This window comes from Sphaeramia orbicularis, chromosome 8, assembly GCF_902148855.1.
Source record: "Sphaeramia orbicularis chromosome 8, fSphaOr1.1, whole genome shotgun sequence".
NCBI classification, from domain to species: Eukaryota; Metazoa; Chordata; class Actinopteri; order Kurtiformes; family Apogonidae; genus Sphaeramia; species Sphaeramia orbicularis.
In genome coordinates this window covers 28,844,927-28,863,196 of record NC_043964.1, presented here as the reverse complement: position 1 = coordinate 28,863,196, position 18,270 = coordinate 28,844,927, and the positions used below count along the sequence as shown (strand labels likewise).

At 37.5% G+C, this 18,270-nt stretch overlaps 2 protein-coding genes across 8 annotated transcripts; one reads left to right on the top strand and one right to left on the bottom strand.

Annotated features, from left to right (window-relative positions):
- Positions 1–282: 282 nt before the first annotated feature.
- dnaja3a (DnaJ heat shock protein family (Hsp40) member A3a) lies at positions 283–5,815 on the top strand. 2 transcript variants are annotated; one of them, XM_030142142.1, is made up of 12 exons: positions 283–526; positions 1,267–1,403; positions 1,502–1,585; positions 1,708–1,914; positions 2,006–2,158; positions 2,242–2,389; positions 2,935–2,999; positions 3,214–3,342; positions 3,432–3,547; positions 4,816–4,913; positions 5,025–5,157; positions 5,434–5,815. In XM_030142142.1, exons 1-11 carry the CDS (start codon positions 283–285, stop codon positions 5,141–5,143), a joined length of 1,500 nt encoding a protein of 499 aa, XP_029998002.1. In that variant the 3' UTR covers positions 5,144–5,157; positions 5,434–5,815. The 2 variants fall into 2 exon arrangements, with proteins under 2 accessions (XP_029998002.1, XP_029998003.1); XM_030142143.1 differs by lacking the exon at positions 5,025–5,157 and having other exon boundaries at positions 296–526.
- Positions 5,816–9,797: 3,982 nt separating this feature from the next.
- On the bottom strand, positions 9,798–13,723 carry hmox2b (heme oxygenase 2b). Of its 6 annotated transcripts, none has more exons than XM_030141322.1 (7): positions 13,644–13,723; positions 13,034–13,115; positions 12,399–12,522; positions 12,142–12,259; positions 11,571–12,062; positions 10,974–11,097; positions 9,798–10,871 (listed from the first exon to the last, which is right to left on the bottom strand). In XM_030141322.1, exons 3-7 carry the CDS (start codon positions 12,464–12,466, stop codon positions 10,744–10,746), a joined length of 930 nt encoding a protein of 309 aa, XP_029997182.1. In that variant the 5' UTR covers positions 12,467–12,522; positions 13,034–13,115; positions 13,644–13,723; the 3' UTR covers positions 9,798–10,743. The 6 variants fall into 6 exon arrangements, with proteins under 6 accessions (XP_029997182.1, XP_029997184.1, XP_029997181.1 ...); XM_030141324.1 differs by having other exon boundaries at positions 12,399–12,515; XM_030141321.1 differs by having other exon boundaries at positions 13,542–13,692.
- Between the last annotated feature and the right edge of the window lie 4,547 nt (positions 13,724–18,270).

Sequence of the window (18,270 nt, the reverse complement as noted above, 5' to 3'; positions counted from 1 at the left end):
TTAACACAAGAGAATAACCCCCTGCTCTGTCACGGGATTCCCTAGTTATTAAAACACTTGTATCCCTTCTCACTCGTCGTAAATGGGACTTTTTTGGACGGTGAAATAAATAGTGTTCTAGTACGTTTCGTAAGTAAAGTTACGGTACCTACTCAGGAACAAATAAAAGCAAGAATATAGATTAAATATTGTAAATTGTTTCCTGTAGAAAAACAGGAGAGAATTATCTTGAATCAAACAGGTTATCTTTGCGCTCTCAGTGACGCATCCTTCAATTTACACATGCGCAGTGTGCCTTCAGCAGCGGCTAGAGAAGGAATGATGGCGTCCACGGCTTCTCGCTGTTCCACACGCTGGATCGCTGTCATCGTGTCCTCTGCGCATCTTCGTGCCACTGGCCCAGGTGTCTGTGCTGCTCATGGAGGTGTCCGTTCTGTTTCTACCTTCGGAGCGGAAAAACTCTGGCGGGGAGGGAAGCCAACATGTGGTGGAGCCGGGAAAGCCTTGACATTGAGAGGACTGTCGGGTAAGTGGTGTACTGGCCCAGGCTAAGCTAAGCGAGGCTAGGCTAAGTTTAGTGTAGTGTTTTGCATAACTTAGCTAGCTAGTTATTCATCTTTACTGCAATGACACGGGTTAAGACAACGAAATTATACAGGACACTGATACAGATAAGTGTCAGATGGCCTGCGACTGTCTCATAGGTAGCATTAGCAAACTTAGTGGTAAATATTACAGCAGCAGTTTTGTAACATATCCTTATGGCACCAACCTCTTCCCTATTTACTGGAATCATGTGCGTATTTTGTTTCTTACCGAGTAAATGTCATTGTGCGTGTGGTGTTGGCATGTTAGCAACGTACCCTATAACATCGTACTGCTTACCAGAAAACATCATTAACGTGTAGTACCTGCTCCAGCAGATAGTCACAGTGTCCTAACTGCTTGAAGTTAGCTAGGTTAATATTGGTTCAAGTGTGCAATAAGGTGAGCTTGTGAATGGTTGCAGTCATTTTAATGTACATAGAGACGGTTGATGAAATTCAATCAGTTTCTGAACAACACAGCAGTCATCAAGGAGCTTTGATAATTTTCCTTAAAGCCCTGTAATGTCCTTCCAAAGCTCCTTAAATACAGTATGAGAGTAATCTCTTCTGCTTTCCTTGAAATACCTAACGGAAATGAAATGAATATGCATGCATCTCCATCTGTTAAAATGTTGTCTTCACCTCTATAAAGTGTTTATTTACTCTTTCACCCCTTTAGGTATTCAATTGCCCCATGCTGTCTACAGACTGTCCTTTCATACAAGTGCCCCTGTCAGCAGCAAGCAAGACTTCTACCAGGTCTTGGGTGTACCTCGCACAGCAACACAGAAGGAAATTAAGAAAGCTTACTACCAGGTCTGCACTTGTCTGATATACACAGATAGTTTGTGTTGGTCTTCTGCTGATCAGTTATCTCAGTAGATGACAGTGTGTTTGTGTTTGTCATTCTTCAGATGGCCAAAAAGTACCACCCTGACACCAACAAAGATGACCCACAAGCCAAGGAGAAATTTGCACAGCTGGCTGAAGCCTATGAGGTGTGGTCCTAGGTCTTTTTAAAGCATTTTCAGCAACATCCATGCAGGTCATTCATTCTAATCTGTAATCAAAAGTGAATAAGCTAAATATTTCTCTGTTTCTGTATCTGTGTTTAACTCAGGTCCTGAGTGATGAAGCAAAGAGGAAGCAGTATGACACTTACGGCTCAGCAGGCTTTGATGCTGGCCAGGCTGGTGGAGGGCAGCAGTACTGGGGTGGACAGAGCACCAACATGAACCCAGAGGAGCTCTTCCGCAAGATCTTTGGGGAATTCTCAGGAGGCCGTGGTTTTGGAGATTTCAATGCTATATTTGACCAGCCACAAGAGGTTAGTACTATGCTGTGTAATGAAGGTATTTTGATGAACTTATCCCTCTGATATAGATTGAAATAACTCACTCCCTACTTTTTTGATACAGCATATCATGGAGTTGACGTTCATTCAAGCAGCAAAGGGGGTCAATAAAGAAATATCCGTCAATATAGAAGCATCCTGCCAGCGTTGTGATGGTAAGGGCCACGAGCCAGGCAGTAAAGTCCAGCACTGCCACCACTGCAACGGCTCTGGCATGGTAAGAGCTCTAAAACAACTTGCTACTTTTAATCCCCCTAAAACAGCATGCACATAATAGGTAAATATATTTTCCTTTTGTAGGAAACTATAAACACAGGTCCATTTGTGATGCGTTCCACATGCCGCCGCTGTGGCGGCAAAGGCTCAGTCATTTCCACACCCTGTTACTCATGTCGTGGAACGGGACAAACCAAGCAGAGGAGGACTGTGATGGTCCCTGTTCCAGCAGGTCAGTCACACTAAATTATTTTACTATTGTTATTATTGTTACTATTAACACTCATACAGCAAAACAACCTAATAGATAATCATTGTCTACTTGACAGACATTTTCCTTACTTTTATAAGTTGTAGATTTCATTGTTGGCCAGGAAGTAAACCACCTGAAAACAGTCTCTAATTTAGATGTAACACAGATTTAGGGACTGTCGTCTAGTCATATTTGTTGTAAACTGGTAAATTTTTCCCACATTGAAAGCAATTAGCCGCAGGATAAAAACATGTAAGAAAAAATCAAGTCTCAGAGGCATACAGGTTTTTGTTTTGTTTTGTTTTTTGAGGGTTTAACAGACTAACACCTGTATGATAAGTAAACATAGAATGTGTGGTGTTATTCTTAATGTGAAAGATCACTCAAAGTCTCTTAAAAACTAAAGTCAACCACTTCTATACACAGTTTCAACCTACGTTTGATTACTAATTTATACTGCCCCACATAATTAACTTGAATGTAGATTCCTTACTCCAGCTAACTGGTTTTCTTTTTGTTTGTAGGTGTGGAGGATGGTCAGACAGTCAGAATGCCTGTTGGTAAAAAGGAGATCTTCATCACATTTAGGGTGAGTATCTTCATTAATATCTCGTTTTCCTAACAGATCTGAACCAGAAATAAAAAGCTTTCCTGGAAGTGTAGTTTCCCTCAAAGCCCAGTAATGGGATTGTGTCTTAATGAGCCATTGAGCTGTCTGAGTTCTCCGACTGAATTAACACAGATAAGACTTCATGTAGCGTACTGCACATGTGTGATTAGTTTTGCTCTGGTTTTGTGTCCAGGTTCAAAAAAGTCCAGTGTTCAGGAGGGACGGAGCAGACGTCCACTCTGACCTTCATGTCTCTGTAGCACAAGCCATCCTGGGGGGAACGGCCAGAGCACAGGGGCTTTATGAAACGCTAAACCTATCAGTAAGTTGACATTTAGATTCCCAAAAGAAGGAGAGACTTAAACCTACAGCTAGATACCATGATGCTGATTGGCTGGTTTTCTTCTTCAGATTCCTGCAGGCGTCCAGACAGACCAGCGGATCCGTTTGGCTGGGAAGGGGATTGCTCGTGTCAGTGGCTATGGTTTCGGAGACCACTATGTCCACATTAAAATAAAAATTCCCAAGTAAGATTTCTTATTCAGACAACTTTCTTCCCATACTCATGTATGTACACCATAACGTTTGATCATAAAGTCACAAAGCAGAAGCTAAATCTATTTAACTTTTATGGATTTTATTTATTTTTTTATTCCTTTTTTCTATGACTTTTACTAACCTAGTAAGAAATACACTGACATACAAGATAATCTGGAGAACAACAAAGCATCAAGGGTACCTCTGAATCCAGTCATATCGTCTTTTATAATTTAATGTAGCATTTGCTGAGATAAGACAACTTTAAAACCAATAAATTCTCTTTGGAAACAAGTTTTATATGTCATAGATAGGAAACTATAGCAAAGGTATCACTGTGATATAGTTAAACAATACAAAATGTTAAGCTTAGACCATCTAAGTCTGGACTTGACTGTAGTTCAAAATACTGCAAATCCACTGTTAAAAGGATTTGTACAACTCTGCTCTGAATAGATGAGCAGATCTACAGGGTCGACTGCTTTTTCCTCTTTATTTAAGGTTTTTAAAAAAAAAAAAAAAAACAGAGAAAACTCCTAGATAGTCTGAAAACACAAAGATTGTCACATTTTTATCTCAGGTGGCAAAAATTTACATTCTTATCTGTATAATAAAATGTTAAAGGTTAAAAGGGTTACTCATTTTACTATCCCCTTAGAGAAATTAGAGTTTTGCATTTACCCATCCTAATTCACACGTAGTACCTGGTGTGAGGTTGTCAGGCAGCATTTATATATGTTCATGTTATTTAATGAGTGCCTATTAGTTTAGACACGTATTTGTACTTTTAGATTCAGCCAATCGTGCATCTAGACTCTGTTAGCACTGTGCTGGAGATCTACCATCCACTATTGTTCTGAAACGGGGGTAAAGGATCTCTGAGTTTTCAGGTTGTTCTTTTAACAAATCACATTTGACTTGGGTGCAGCGTTAGTGCTTTTGTAAAATAATATCAGGAGAGAAGTTGTGAAAGATGTGCATTTTTGTCAAAACTTGACATTTGCAGTGAGTTGTTGCAGCTCAGGATTTGCTCTTTCATGAAGAGAGAGGAGCAGTAACACCCAGAGAACAATAGGAACGATAATACCAGTCCTGCAAAAGCATATTGAAAAGGTTGTGTATTTTCCAGCAGAGTTCAGACTGCTTTATAATTACTGCTGTGACTACATGGATAGGTCACAACACTAATCTGTTTTCCTATGACATTAGTCTTGGTGTATGATTCCTTACAAATAAATCTTTTATTTTTCATGTGCAGGACGCTGACGGATAGACAGAGGTCTCTGTTGATGAGCTACGCCGAGGACGAGGCAGATGTGGAGGGGTCGGTGAACGGCGTGACTGCCACCACCACAGGTACATTTTTATTCTTTTCATGCACATCTCGTATCCGAAAAGAGGGGGTTTTCAGGAATATGTGTGGTTTGAGTTAGAAACCTGGCTGATGCAGTGTTAATTTCTGTCCAGGTGGGGGCAGCAGTGGTAAACGGTCTGAGGCAGGGGATGTGCATGACAAGGAGGAAGAAAAATTGAAACAAGAGGGGGGATTCTTCTCCAAATTAAAGAAATTATTTATTTCTTCATGACAGCCACAAATCAGGTAGGACTAGTATTGCTCAAGTTTTTTTTTTTTTTTTTATCAGATGTCCACCAGCACAAAACTGTGATCCTCACAAATATAGAAGGATATATTTCATAGCACTCAGATATTTTTTAATTTCTGGTTTGTGGCTGTCACGTGAGCACAGATGCATGTACCCCTGTTTTCAGTCCTTTCCTAAATACTGTATGTCTTACCACATTTTATGTGCAACTGCCCTGCTGTTTTTAGGTGTAAATTTCCTCATTATCTGGATTTTTTCTTTTTTCTTTTAAGGTAAAAGGTCCTGGAACTGAGAGGCGCTGTCAGCAGTCAGACTGCAGAGGAGAGAGCAGCCAGATTCTAAAAAGAAAGACAGGGGGTGGCAAGGTACTGGGTGTTGGATCAGTTCTACAAGGGTTCTGGACAGATTAGTACGGACCTGCTGACCACGCACTGCAAAGGATAGTTCACTGTGTTCCTCTGCTGAAGTGAAACAACACACAAGAGGAAGTTCCAGTTGCACCAGACGCCTCTTTTCCAGATGTCCATCGCTGCCATATTGGCCGCAAAGATTTGTCATTTATCCCAGCAGTTTGTGCAAGTTGGTTTCCTGTTGACTGCCATAAATAAAACATGGCAACAACAAAATCATATTGGACAGGCATAACTTATATTTACAAAGCCCATAGTTAAAGTTTTAATTTAAGATTAAAGGTTTTTCCTGTTTTTAATCCTTTTTGTTCTGTATGCATTGATCAAACAGTTGTGTTTTCCTTCAGACTCTGTGCTAGCAGGTTTAACGTCAGATTACACATTTACCAGAGTTATGGACATTGTCATAGCTGTCGATAGTTAGCAGTGTTCAGGTAAACTACAAATGTTAAGTTTGCCTCAGCCTTTGACCCTTTGCATTATGGGAGAGTCTATTCAGAAATACAGATGCCAACCCTGTATCTTCATTACATTTGTACATAGACTGTTGTCAATCATCAACATGTCGCATACAGTCGTGGAAAAAATTATTAGACCACACTTGTTTTCTTCAATTTTTTGTTCATTTTAATGCCTGGTACAATTAAAGGTACATTTGTTTGGACAAATATAATAAAAATAGTTCCTAAGAGTTTAATTTTAGAGCTGATATTTTGTCATTTTCCATTGTTTTCTTGATAATAACCAAAGTAAGATGTAAGTTCTTACATCAATAGCTATGGCATTGTACTGACAAAAACAGTGCTTTTAGGAATTCTATGTTTTCTTTTGTCTGTTTTAGTCACATGATACACACAGGAGTTAGTACTTGATTGCATAACTATTGTTTTTGATGACTTTTGATGGTCTAATAATTTTTTCTGCGACTGTAGGAGAGATATACTGTACAGCTATAATAAAACTATGGTTCGGGGAAGGCCTATGTTTTATATAAATAACTAAAGATGTTCAAAGTAACTACATTTCATTGATTGGTGTAGCAGTTTAATGAAATGTTAAACGACTATACCACCAGAGCTGTTGTATTGCATAAGAAAGAACTACACAACTGTAGCCAATAAAATGATACCTCAGTATGAAGTGTGGATGTATTCACGTATCCATTGACAGTTATTCCAAAAAAATTGACATAACCACCTGTTTATCATAAATAAAATCAAGGCGTCAGACTTATTTCAGTACAGGGGCCACATACAACCCAATATAATCTCAAGGGGGTTAAACCAGTAAAATAATAGAATAAAACCTCTAATAGTACATGCAAATTTGTTTTTGTGCATAAATAAAAGTGCAATTTTAACAATATTATGCTGCAGCTAATTCACACATGCACATTTTTCCAATTCCAGTAATTTTTTTCAAGAAATTTCAGGTTGTGGATGGTTGTATCATCATGTAATTTAACTTTTTTCACAATAAAAGACAAAAAAATTGTCATTTATAGGTTATGCAATTATTTTTCATGTCTGATTCACTTCAGGTCACATTGGGCTGTATGTGGCACCTAAACTAAAATCAGTTTAACACCTTTGACTTAATATCTTCGGTGTAATTTTTTCACCTCAAAAATTCATCCCATGAGCTGATTTGGACCCTCTGGTGTGCCAATTTTGGCCCACAGGCCTTATGTTTGATACCGCCTCCTGAAAAACATAAATATTACATGGTCATAAGATAAAGTTTATAAAATGAATGGCTTCTAAAAGGACAAATGGAGAATACATTTGGTAGAAATCTAACAGAATGCTGTTGATTGGTCATGTGCCCTTATGCTATTTAATAACCCTTCTAGAAAAAATGCTGTTAACACTGATGAAAAATACCAACTGTACAAATATGCAAATGAATCTCAAGCTTTTTTTAAACCATTTTCAACACTCCCTCTGCCAATAAGCTACTGGTAGATGTGTTATGTGTTAGAAATAATTATCCCCTCATTTTTTTCTTGTGAATGAGAGGAACCAGTGTAAATGAATGGCACAATAACAAACAGAAAATGAGTTGTAATTTATTTCCTCAAAGACAGCACAACACAACTCGTGTATTTTCTCTGATATAATAAGTCTTAGTATCAGTTACTAATAAAGCTTTGTCCAGTTAGATACACAGGGAACAAGAGCAGTATTAATTAAAATGAAAGGTCAAAATGGACATGAATTAGTCAAACACTCCACTCACTTGAGTCTATCACTTACATAATAACCTAAATGATCTGCACTCCTGAGATCCAGTCAGTGTCTAAAGATCACCAAAGCATTCTGACATCACACTGGCATCATGAAAATTAAACACTGGAGCAAATCACGCTGTCTTTGTATTAGCTTTCCTTATGCGATGCACAGTATTGCAACACCTGAGACATTCAACTGCAAAGCACATCGCTTCGGTCTCTAAGTCTTTAAACAGCTGTATTATGTATTACAGCTGTTTGACAAAGTAATAGAAGACACAACACATCCATCGTGGCATGTGCTGTGCAAATATATGGCAGGTTTCCGTTGATACAAAGGATCTGAGCAAAGAGAAAGACAAGGGACTGCTTGAAAATGTACAGCAAGGTTAAGTAAATGCCATTGTGTAAAGATAAATAATACACTTCAACTGCAAGAGTGCTATTACACTGCATACACACAACATAAAATCTTCTGTTTTAGACAGAACTGTTGTGTGCTAATGGAATAATCTTTACAGCATACAGTACAGTTATGAGAAACGTATGGATAATGGTGAGCAGAGCTGTTGTCAGAACCTAACCTTTAGTTGATAATAAACTGCAACACTGAGACACATTCAGCCATTTTGTACATGAACATGGCATCTATTTAAAGAAATCAGACAAAACATTATTAGATCGAAAACAGCTGAAATCGCTCCTGTTAGCGCCTCTGTCCTCGGCTCCCGCGGCAGGTAAAACTGATTCATCACAGAGTCATTTATCTTAATAGAGTAACTGTGCAATTAAATTAACAGGCAGTTTTACATGAATACAAGATGCACTGTCACATAATTCAGAAAAAGAGAATTAATATACTTGAACATGCATCAGTAGTATTATCTGGTAAATTCAATACTATTTGTTAAATAATCGTACACTTGTCCGAGTGTAGGTGTGCTACATCTTTTTTATGTTTCCTATCCTGTGAGTCAGTTCCCAAGTTTACATTACATACCACATTAGTGTAAAATGTGATGGACATTAAAGGAGTGATATTTTGCTTTTTAAAAAAAAAAAATGGAATTATGCATTTTAAAACATTTCCCTGTGGTTTACATAATCTGTAAATGGTATGCTTGAGTCTGAATTCTTCATTAATTAAACTTCACAGGCTCACTTCAACCCTATTTCTGAGTAATGACACCAGAAAGGTCATTTTGAGCGCTGGCAAATGCAAATGAGCCACTTCACGCCCCGCCCCCTCCAGGCTGTTGACCGTGCTACTCTCGTTCAACCAACAACTGAACATTTTAGGTGATCAACTCACAGTTTGGACATATTTTCAGTATGGACTACAGCCGCTGCTGCTGACAAACAATTATGGCATATTCGGAAAAATGTTCGCCGGAAGTCTTGACCTTTTATGTGTAAATGTCATGACGTAAGTAGTTATAGACGAAACAAATTAAGCAGGAATTAAAACAGCTTGTAGAAATCCACTAGATTTTTGCCAAATTTAATATAAAAATAGCTTTGCTGCATCTGGAGGGTTCAAATTCAAACTTTTTGAACTATTAGGGTCCAAATACACAAATAAATGTACCAAACACTAATAAAATTGAGTTTAGCAAAATATGACCCCTTTAAATAAATCAATGTTTAGACGTAACTAAAGTCCCTGTCTCGCAATTGTCTGTCTCTGTCGACCAGTCAAATTGCAGTTTGCATCCATGCCTGTCCATATAATGACGTTTGTATGTATTGAACACTATGAAGCAATTTAATAAAACTGTATCAAGTGCATTCCTCAGTGAAATGGAAGTTTTCACTATTTGGACATGTATGTATATGTATGGCTCCTTTGAATAATTTCCAGTGAAGTGCTGGCATCACTTACAGACTACTTTTATGATACTACATCATATAAAAGTGTTTTTGCAAAATGTCATGATTTCACAATAAAGCAGACCTTTGAACTGGGTATAAAATGTCATCAAATCGTCACTTTTTCCTGTGTAAAATTTAGCTAATTCTTGAGTTATGGCAGAAAACATCTTTCGTATGATCACAGTCTTATCAGTACTTCCTTCAGTCCAAGCGAACATTTGTGCCAAATTTGAAGAGATCCCCTAAAGTCGTTCCTGAGATATCACTTTCATGTGTATGGGATGGATGGACAGACTGACACCCCAAACACTCAATGCCTCTGGACACAGACACAGATATCGGCAGCATGTAGGAATAAAAATACAGTCAACTGAAATGTTTCCTATGTTTACATTTACAAATAAAAAACCGTTTGAATATTTCCTTACTAAGTTCAACTTCTTCCAGCAAATTAAAATATTTTCAATGGAAAAACAAAGGCCACATTATAAAGCACAGCAGTCTGTAAGACTGTTATCCTTCACATGCATAACAAATGCATAGTATTAATTAATATTCCTTTTCCTAAGCTCTCTCTGAAGCTCTCCTCAATCCACTGTAGAGCCAATTAAAATTTTCATATCAAACTCTCTAACCTTCCTGTTCAATAAGTAAGTCAAAATGTCATTTCACAGCAAATTATCTACTCATATTGTGTGCTTTCATGTGAAAATAAGCAAAAAGCTAGAGGATTTTGGGGAACGATCACACACACTGGAGTTGGATGGATCGTGCAAAGAGGTAGAGAAATGACAAAACTGCAGGACAAACTGTAACAAGATGTGGCTTTGATGGATGGATGGAGCTGATGTCCTACTGGTCCTACACTGTAGCTCATCTCATTGGAATTCCATAGGTAAGGGGCAGGTCCAAGCAAATGCGAAAAATAAACTCGGACCCCTTAAGAATATCTGTGTGAGACAATGAAAGGGACTACAGTTTTTGGGAATTTTCTAGCCTTCACACATTCTTGTCTCTTATTTTTCCTTCTCTTTCTCTCACAGCAGCAGAATAACATGATGACGGCTGGATCACATCAGATACCACGCCGCCAATCCAGCCAAAGCAGCAAACCAAGTAGCAAATAGAACTTGTCCTGTTGGGTGTCGGAGTAAAGCCATGGTGAGTTGACAGGCGTACGCTGTTCCACCCGATGCCGCTGTGACACAGAGAGCACAGAAGCATGAAGAAAATATAAGATTTCCAAAGGGCTTATCATTAGGATAAATCATACGATGTCTTTTCCATAAATACAACATACCCATTTTGGCAGCATAGTAGGGGCATTTGTTGATGTCTCCACCCATCGCTCCATGGACGGGCATACCAGCATCTAAAACATCTTCTTGAATATTTTTCCCCATCTCTTCCAACTCCTGAAACACCTGTCAACACAAGCATACAGTTTTCAAGATTAACAACAATAAACAGACTTACGTTTCACATATATCACTAATATGTAGCATATGTGAAGAAATGCACATCTAATGTTGACCTACATCAATGCAACATATCATCGTATGTTTGTAAGGTACCAGTCCTGGGAGAAGTCAAGTTTTCAACAGCACTTTCAGGTTTTTTGATAAAGCATTTTCCAGCTAATCTCAGACAATTTTCAAAGAGTTTATTTAGCTGAAATGTACTGCATGATAAACTTCCCCAACAGCCTTCGGACAAATTTCTTTGTAGAGGTTGCAAATCAAATTTTCATTTCATTTTAGGTCAGTTCTATTTATACAGCACTAGTCATCATACACAATTATCTCATGGTACTTTACAAATTAAGGTCAAGACTATTATATTATAAAAGGAACAACCCAAGAAAGAGACAGAGACTGTAGACTGTTAGATATCTTACCTCCATGTTGAAGTGGAAGGCCTTTACAGCCTCCTCCACCAGCCTTTTCTTCGTTTCCATGTCCAGTTCCAACTCATTCATCCGACTGCGGTAAAGCTGCTTGAATGCTTTGGCACTGTGAATACCATCAAAATGATAGAATTCTAGACCCTCTCCTGTAGGAGGGAGTTTCATGGCCCTCTGTGCCACCTTCTTCAAGACCTGACCTCCTGAAAGGTCTCCCATGTAGCGAGTGTAGGCATGGGCAACCAGCAGCACTGGATCCTCCAGCCCTACTTGGTGGATACGGTCTACATAGTGTTGAGTGGCCTGGGAACAGCTGATCTGGTTCTGCCAGTCAGGACCGTAGAAGTACTCAAGGTCACGAGCCAGAGCTTCATGACGGTGCAACTCTACAGGAAAATAAAGCGGTGCGAAGTGTGGATGGTCCTTGTTCCTCTCAATCTCCTCCTCCATGGCTGTGTAAGTGTAGTAGAGTGCTACAGAACCAAGCTAGATACACAAGAAAGATAGTTAACAAACCCGAAACTCATCTTTTAAATAATTAATCAATACATTTCTTCAAATTAACCTTAAATAGCTCTCTGCGGATCCGTCCCCTGAGGAAATCTTTCACAAATTGGGTATTCTCAGCCTTTTCATGAACCTCTTTGGTCCCTTCTGCAAGCATCTCAGACAGATCTTCAGGACTGAGGCAAAGAAAAAGAAACAGAGATAAATATATAATGTGTGCTTTAAGTGATAAACGCAGCATGATTTTTTTGTAACCATTTTTCACATTGTCTGCTGTTATAGATAAGGATGTTATGATACTAGAGAGGAGTTTACCTGAGGGTCTCTTCTTTTGCCTCCTGCACAGGCCCTGCGCCATTGGATACACTTGCATCGGACTCCATCTTCCCTGCTGACAGAAATAATGTGTTTCTGGCTGCCAGTTATCTCACCCTAGATTCTGTGGAAGACAAAGTATATCATTAAAATGTTAAGTCAGGATTATTTAGTGGTTTCAAACCAGGCATTAGTAACAGTAACATGTGTTCCCTACGGCCAGTGCTGTCACCTGAGCCTAGATTATGCAACTGCTTTTTTAAAATAAACAAGGTAACAGTTGGCTGCAGTGTGATTGGAGATCTGTGCGACTGTGAAGTTGTACAGTTAAATAACAAAAACTACACCAATGTATAAACATATTACAGTGTTTACTAAAAATTAACAAGGGAATTATCAAGAGTTATGGAGGAAGACTGAAGATAAAGTGGACTATGCACAATCTCTGCATAGTGTCTGTCACACATAAGGCAAATTTATATCAGGTTAAGGCTTGTGTTATATTCACTACTTTGTATGCACTACACTATGTTAAAGTACTGTCAAAAATCATTGGTGTAGAGAGATTTCTCATATCCATCAATAACAGATAAAAACACACTCCGTATATAATTACACCTGCTATTAACTCTTACCAAAGAGGAAGTAGAAGTCTAAAAGAAAGGGAAGAAGAAAGCCTTCTGTTCTTCAGTTGCTCCAAGCCTTTGACCTTAATCACTGCGAAAGGAAGACAAGGCAGTGATGCAGTGAAAGCTGATACAGAGTGGCATCTGCTGGCTTGGTTTGCACGGAAAAGTCTGTTTTAAAAGGCCTGAACAGTGATAAACAAAGCGGTACATACAGAGCATTGGCCTTCTGGCGTTTACCACACACAGTCTATGGTAATAAAAGGCTAACCACACTGAAAGGAAAGCTACAAGATCCAGCTACCAAGCTGATGTCGACTATATAGAGTTGTTCAGTCGATTAGCGACTCGGAATATTCATTTCATTTGCATTAATTAAAGTCATTCGTTCATTTCGTCTTTTAACCTAATATACGTAACTCATATGACACCAGCTAAGTTTAAAGGACACCGTTAGCTTAGCTAGCATACAGCTAGCTAGCCTCTCAACAAGCCAATAAAGTCGTTGAACATTTACCGAAAAGCGTGATATCCAAGCGTTTTATCAACCGTCAACTTAACATCAATGCATTAATGTAGCTCGCTTTGTTACGGTATTCAGACAAGCCGTCACCCTCACCATTGAGCGGAGCAGTACAGTCAACAAATCACACTGGAAGTTCAGGACAGAACTGTACGTACAGCTCCGCCTCCTCCCGGCGTCCGCGGTCACGTGGCTTACTCCAATATATTCTGACTCAAGTCGAAAGACTCCAAACACCGGGTGTAATTATTCAAACACATCAAGGGATCTTTGTCGTCACACCCAAGAAATTCACTCTGTTGTACTATAAGATTAACTGTTGTAAATCTTAGGAGAATGTTTGGTGATGCCAGGCTACAATTAGCTCACAGAATATTAATTAAAAAAAAAAAAAAGAATAGGCTATACATGAGACCAAAGCCACAGGTTGGCCGTTATGTTGTCCTCAATGGCAAAACACCTAATTTGGAATCTTTCGTCTTTAGTCAGAATATCTTTGTCTGAGGTTTTTAGTATTCTTAATTTCTTTCACACTGAGTAAGGGGTGAACATTGGGCACATGTCAAACAAGACAATTAACCCTTTCATACATAGTGGTCACTACAGTAGACAGTTATTCTACAGCTGTTCTCTTGTGTATTCATGGATTTTGTTGTTTTAGTTCCATATCAGCCAACACAGTGGACACCTATGCATCATCCCATAATACACTGACATTCATACCATTACTGTAACTTTGCTGTTCTTGATAAACCTGATCTGCACTAACAGGTTTGAGTGTAAATCAATTGCTTGTTATTGTTAATAGACAGTAATTCACCATTTTTCTTAAACAAAAAGGTTTTTGTTTTTTTTTGTTGTTTTTTTTTTTTGCATATTATCTCCATAAAGTGAGTAATAACTAATATTAGAGTATATTAAAATGTGACAAAACATCAGATTAGCAGCATTAAAAAATTTATTTCATACTTTTCACTCAGTATATCAGTAAATACATGTTTCTTTGCCTCAAAAATTAAATGCATGATGTCCAGTTGAGTGGATATTTTTGCAACTCCATGAAAAAAAGGTTCATAAAAAATGTTTCAATCGCTTTTTTTTTTTTTAAATGCCTAAATAGGAATAAAAACACTCAGGAAAAATAACTTGATTAGGGTCAAAACACACTATTCAAAATCTCTCTGACAGGACATTTTAGAGACAATTTGACCCACATTTTTTACTTTTAAATTCATTTTTGCTGTAGTTGGACCATAAGGGATTATCCAAAACAAGGAGCTACTTTATATTGAAATAAATGTTGGAATGGTAATCAATTAATGTTCACTCTCTGACGGGACATTACCATGTTTTGACCCTTTAAGGTTCTCATAATTCATGCATGAAAGGGTTAAACCTTTTCCACAGTAACTATCCTGCTATTGTCACAACAAGACATTCCCTCAGACAATAGCAAGGCCATGTACCACAAAACTGTTTTTTTACAGACTTGACACTAATGTGTTTAATTTTTGAAGCCAATAAACGTGTATTTACTGATATACTGTGAAAACTATGAAATAAAAACACTTTTAATGCTGCTAATCTGATGTTTTCTCATATTTAAACATAATCTAATACTAGTTATTACTCACTTCATGGAGATAATATACAAAAAAAAAAAAAAAAACATTTTGTTAAAGAAAAAATGATAATTACAGTCTAATAACAATTGATTTACACTCAGACATGTTACTGCAGATCAGGTTTATCCAGAACAGCAAAGTTACATGATGCATAAGTGTCCACTGTGTTGGCTGATATGGAACTAAAACAACAAAACTCATGAATATATAAGAGAACAGCTGTAGAATAGCTGTCCACTGTAGTGACCACTTTGCATGAAAGGGTTAATAACAATATACCAAGAAATATGTTCTTTTTGCAAAGGATATTAACATTACAGACATATGTAGATGTAAAACAGGTCTGGACTGCAGGCTGAAACATTTGATATGAAACAAGAGACTATTTTCTAAACATACATCAGCACAGTATGAAAATGTACAGATGTATAACGCTATCTACTGTAATTTGTAGCTTTTAGAAGTTAAAAAAAAAAAAAAAAAGGTTCAATACTAGTTTGTCTTGTGAAATGTAGTGTCATGTATGTCCATGTTTCTCCTTTGAAAATGCATCCACTGCAGGTCAGAATTTAGAAAAACATTAAAAATTACACCAAGACAATGAAATCAGAAGAAAGAGAATAACCACAAGATGGCATAACTACCAACAAATAGAGTGTTTGGAAGATAATGTTGCTCACAGTTTAAAAGAACAGATAAAAACCCAGTTATATTGATCTCTGGTTTGAGTGAAATTATTTTGTTTTGGTAATTTATCATACTGCTTACAGCATTGTGTACTCACAATGCATGTATTTCAATTATTCCATCATCACTGAAAGTCTGTGCATAGCTTTTTCAACTGATTGCACCGCAGTTTACCCAACTCAATAACCAATCTTAAAATCACAAATTAAAAACCTATTGTGAATTGCTCCTGCATGATTTATTATTCTGTATTATCGCATAAATTATGACAGCAACACCCACTGCTGTCCATTAAGGCTATACTGAAGTAATTACAAACTCACAGCTTTTATGTAACCACATTGAAATCTATGTTATCATGCACTTTTGAATGTTTATTTTGGTGCTTTTACAGTAAATAATAGATTCTTCTTGTATCCAATAATTTATATAAGAGAGTACATTTCTGACTGAGCTACTGTATTTAAAATCATATAGAAAGCTTATGCCCAGTGAGCTACATAAAGAAACACATTGGGTTATCAAATGTTTTTGTGGGTAAATCTCATGCAAAATAAAAAAATTAAAAAAAAAATTAAAAAAAAAAAACAAAAGAAAAAAGAAAATAACTAGATGAGTAACAAAGTAAAGATTTGAGATCTGCACATTTGAAATGATTATCTATTATCTTTTTCACAGAGTATGCTTGAACACAGTGCACTGTGCATTGTGTCCAAAATTCTGTGTAATTTGTGCTTCAGATTAGGCAGGTGTTTATCCACCACTAACAAATCATAGGGATTCTAACCTGGCTCTAACCTGGATTGTTCGGGTTTCCTTTATGCTATTTCAGTTTGCCTATGGTGTTAAACCCTGTCAACAATAGACCATAGTTTAGTAATAATTTTGCAAGTGGTCATAGTTATGATTCATGCATGCTGTCCATTACGTAGGACTACAAAATATGTCACTGTGCAGATTTGTTCTTTGGTTAATCATTGTATTCAGGCAGTATATGAAGGTCTACATATATGCTGTATGTCTAAACATGTGTGTGCACATATGGGAGAAAAAAGTGAGAACCTGTGCCTCATATTATTCTGGCAGATGGTTGGAGTGTCAGATGCTTGGTTGGCAGGGCAGCTGGGTGCACCCCCCACTACACTCCCAACCACCCCCATTGAACTGTTGAGTCGCAGGGGGCTGGTGGGGAAAGAGCTAACAAGATGATTCACTTCCCTCCAATTGGTCTGGCAAGCTGTTACCATTATATTAGATTGTTTCGGGAAGCACTTCTGTGCCATCACTTCTGTTCAGTCAGAAAAAAAAGATTTCAGTCTGAGCACTCTGACAGATGATTTGATTAATTTGCTTCTGATTTGTCTGCATATGTCAGAACTTGCAAAATAATACATGCTTATGCTATAATAGTTTTCATTTTCCTCTCCGTTTGGATGTGAATGCAACAAGGACCATACCTGCACAGTGGTATTATGAAGAAGTGTTTGATATGCACGGGAGTGCTTATGCAGTACCAATTCAGAGTAATCAGCAGAGCAGAATAAACATGGACAGAAGGGGTCAAAACATGAGCAATGTGTGAATTAATGTCCCAGTCTCTACAGGGAAAACAATGACAGCATACACTGAATCTTTTCGTCTCCAGTCAAACATTGCTTTTTAAATGCTTGATGAAACCTACTGTTAATTTTACTCTTGCAAAACATATAGATGTACTTAATATTCACCATAATCTTGATTAATTTCGTTGAAAACCAGTATGCACAATACTAAACATCTGACACAAATAAATAAGGCAGCCATAGTCTTATCTGTTTGAAAGCCAAATAAAAGTTGTGTTTTGCAAAAACTCTTGAATCATCTACCTTAATGGTGTGAATATCCCACCAGATCCAGGTCATCCAATTCCATAATATATATTTAGTATATGTAGCGATTGAATTATATATCTGCTACATCAACATCAGTATCGGCTGATATTTGCCAATATTACCCAGTGTCAGTATCAGCATATAAGATACCTTTACACTGATTGCGGTTCTGTTATATGAAAGGTCTCATAAATTTGTAAGTTTGAATCTGTGTTTATTCAAGCACAATGTCATGGGGAGTCGGAAGATTTTAAAAATAATAACATTTTTTTTTACATTTTTAATGAAGATTTCTTTGTTATGGAGGGAATAAAAGAGAAAAAGGAAACTATCATTTTGTAATCAATGCATCCCTGGATGTATACTAAGAGGTGTCAGTGAAGGAAATAATTTAGGCTGTGTATCAAGGATTTATGTTAATGCTGAGGCTCCCCTGAATAATTAGCAGCTTTATTTTTCCATGAAGCTTTGGCAGTATAACAAAAACAATTAGTTTTCGATTTAATCATCTCCTGAGTATTCAAGCATGTCTTGTAAGTT

Excerpts from the sequence above, each read along its gene's own strand:
- dnaja3a (XM_030142142.1), top strand. The coding sequence starts at position 283 with ATGCGCAGTGTGCCTTCAGCAGCGGCTAGAGAAGGAATGATGGCGTCC. Across the intron at positions 1,915-2,005 it reads TATTTGACCAGCCACAAGAG|CATATCATGGAGTTGACGTT; the intron begins GTTAGTACTATG and ends TTTTTGATACAG. Across the intron at positions 2,390-2,934 it reads GATGGTCCCTGTTCCAGCAG|GTGTGGAGGATGGTCAGACA; the intron begins GTCAGTCACACT and ends TTTTGTTTGTAG.
- hmox2b (XM_030141322.1), bottom strand. The coding sequence starts at position 12,466 with ATGGAGTCCGATGCAAGTGTATCCAATGGCGCAGGGCCTGTGCAGGAG. Across the intron at positions 11,098-11,570 it reads CCTTCCACTTCAACATGGAG|GTGTTTCAGGAGTTGGAAGA; the intron begins GTAAGATATCTA and ends TTGTGTTGACAG. Across the intron at positions 10,872-10,973 it reads CTACTATGCTGCCAAAATGG|CGGCATCGGGTGGAACAGCG; the intron begins GTATGTTGTATT and ends TCTGTGTCACAG.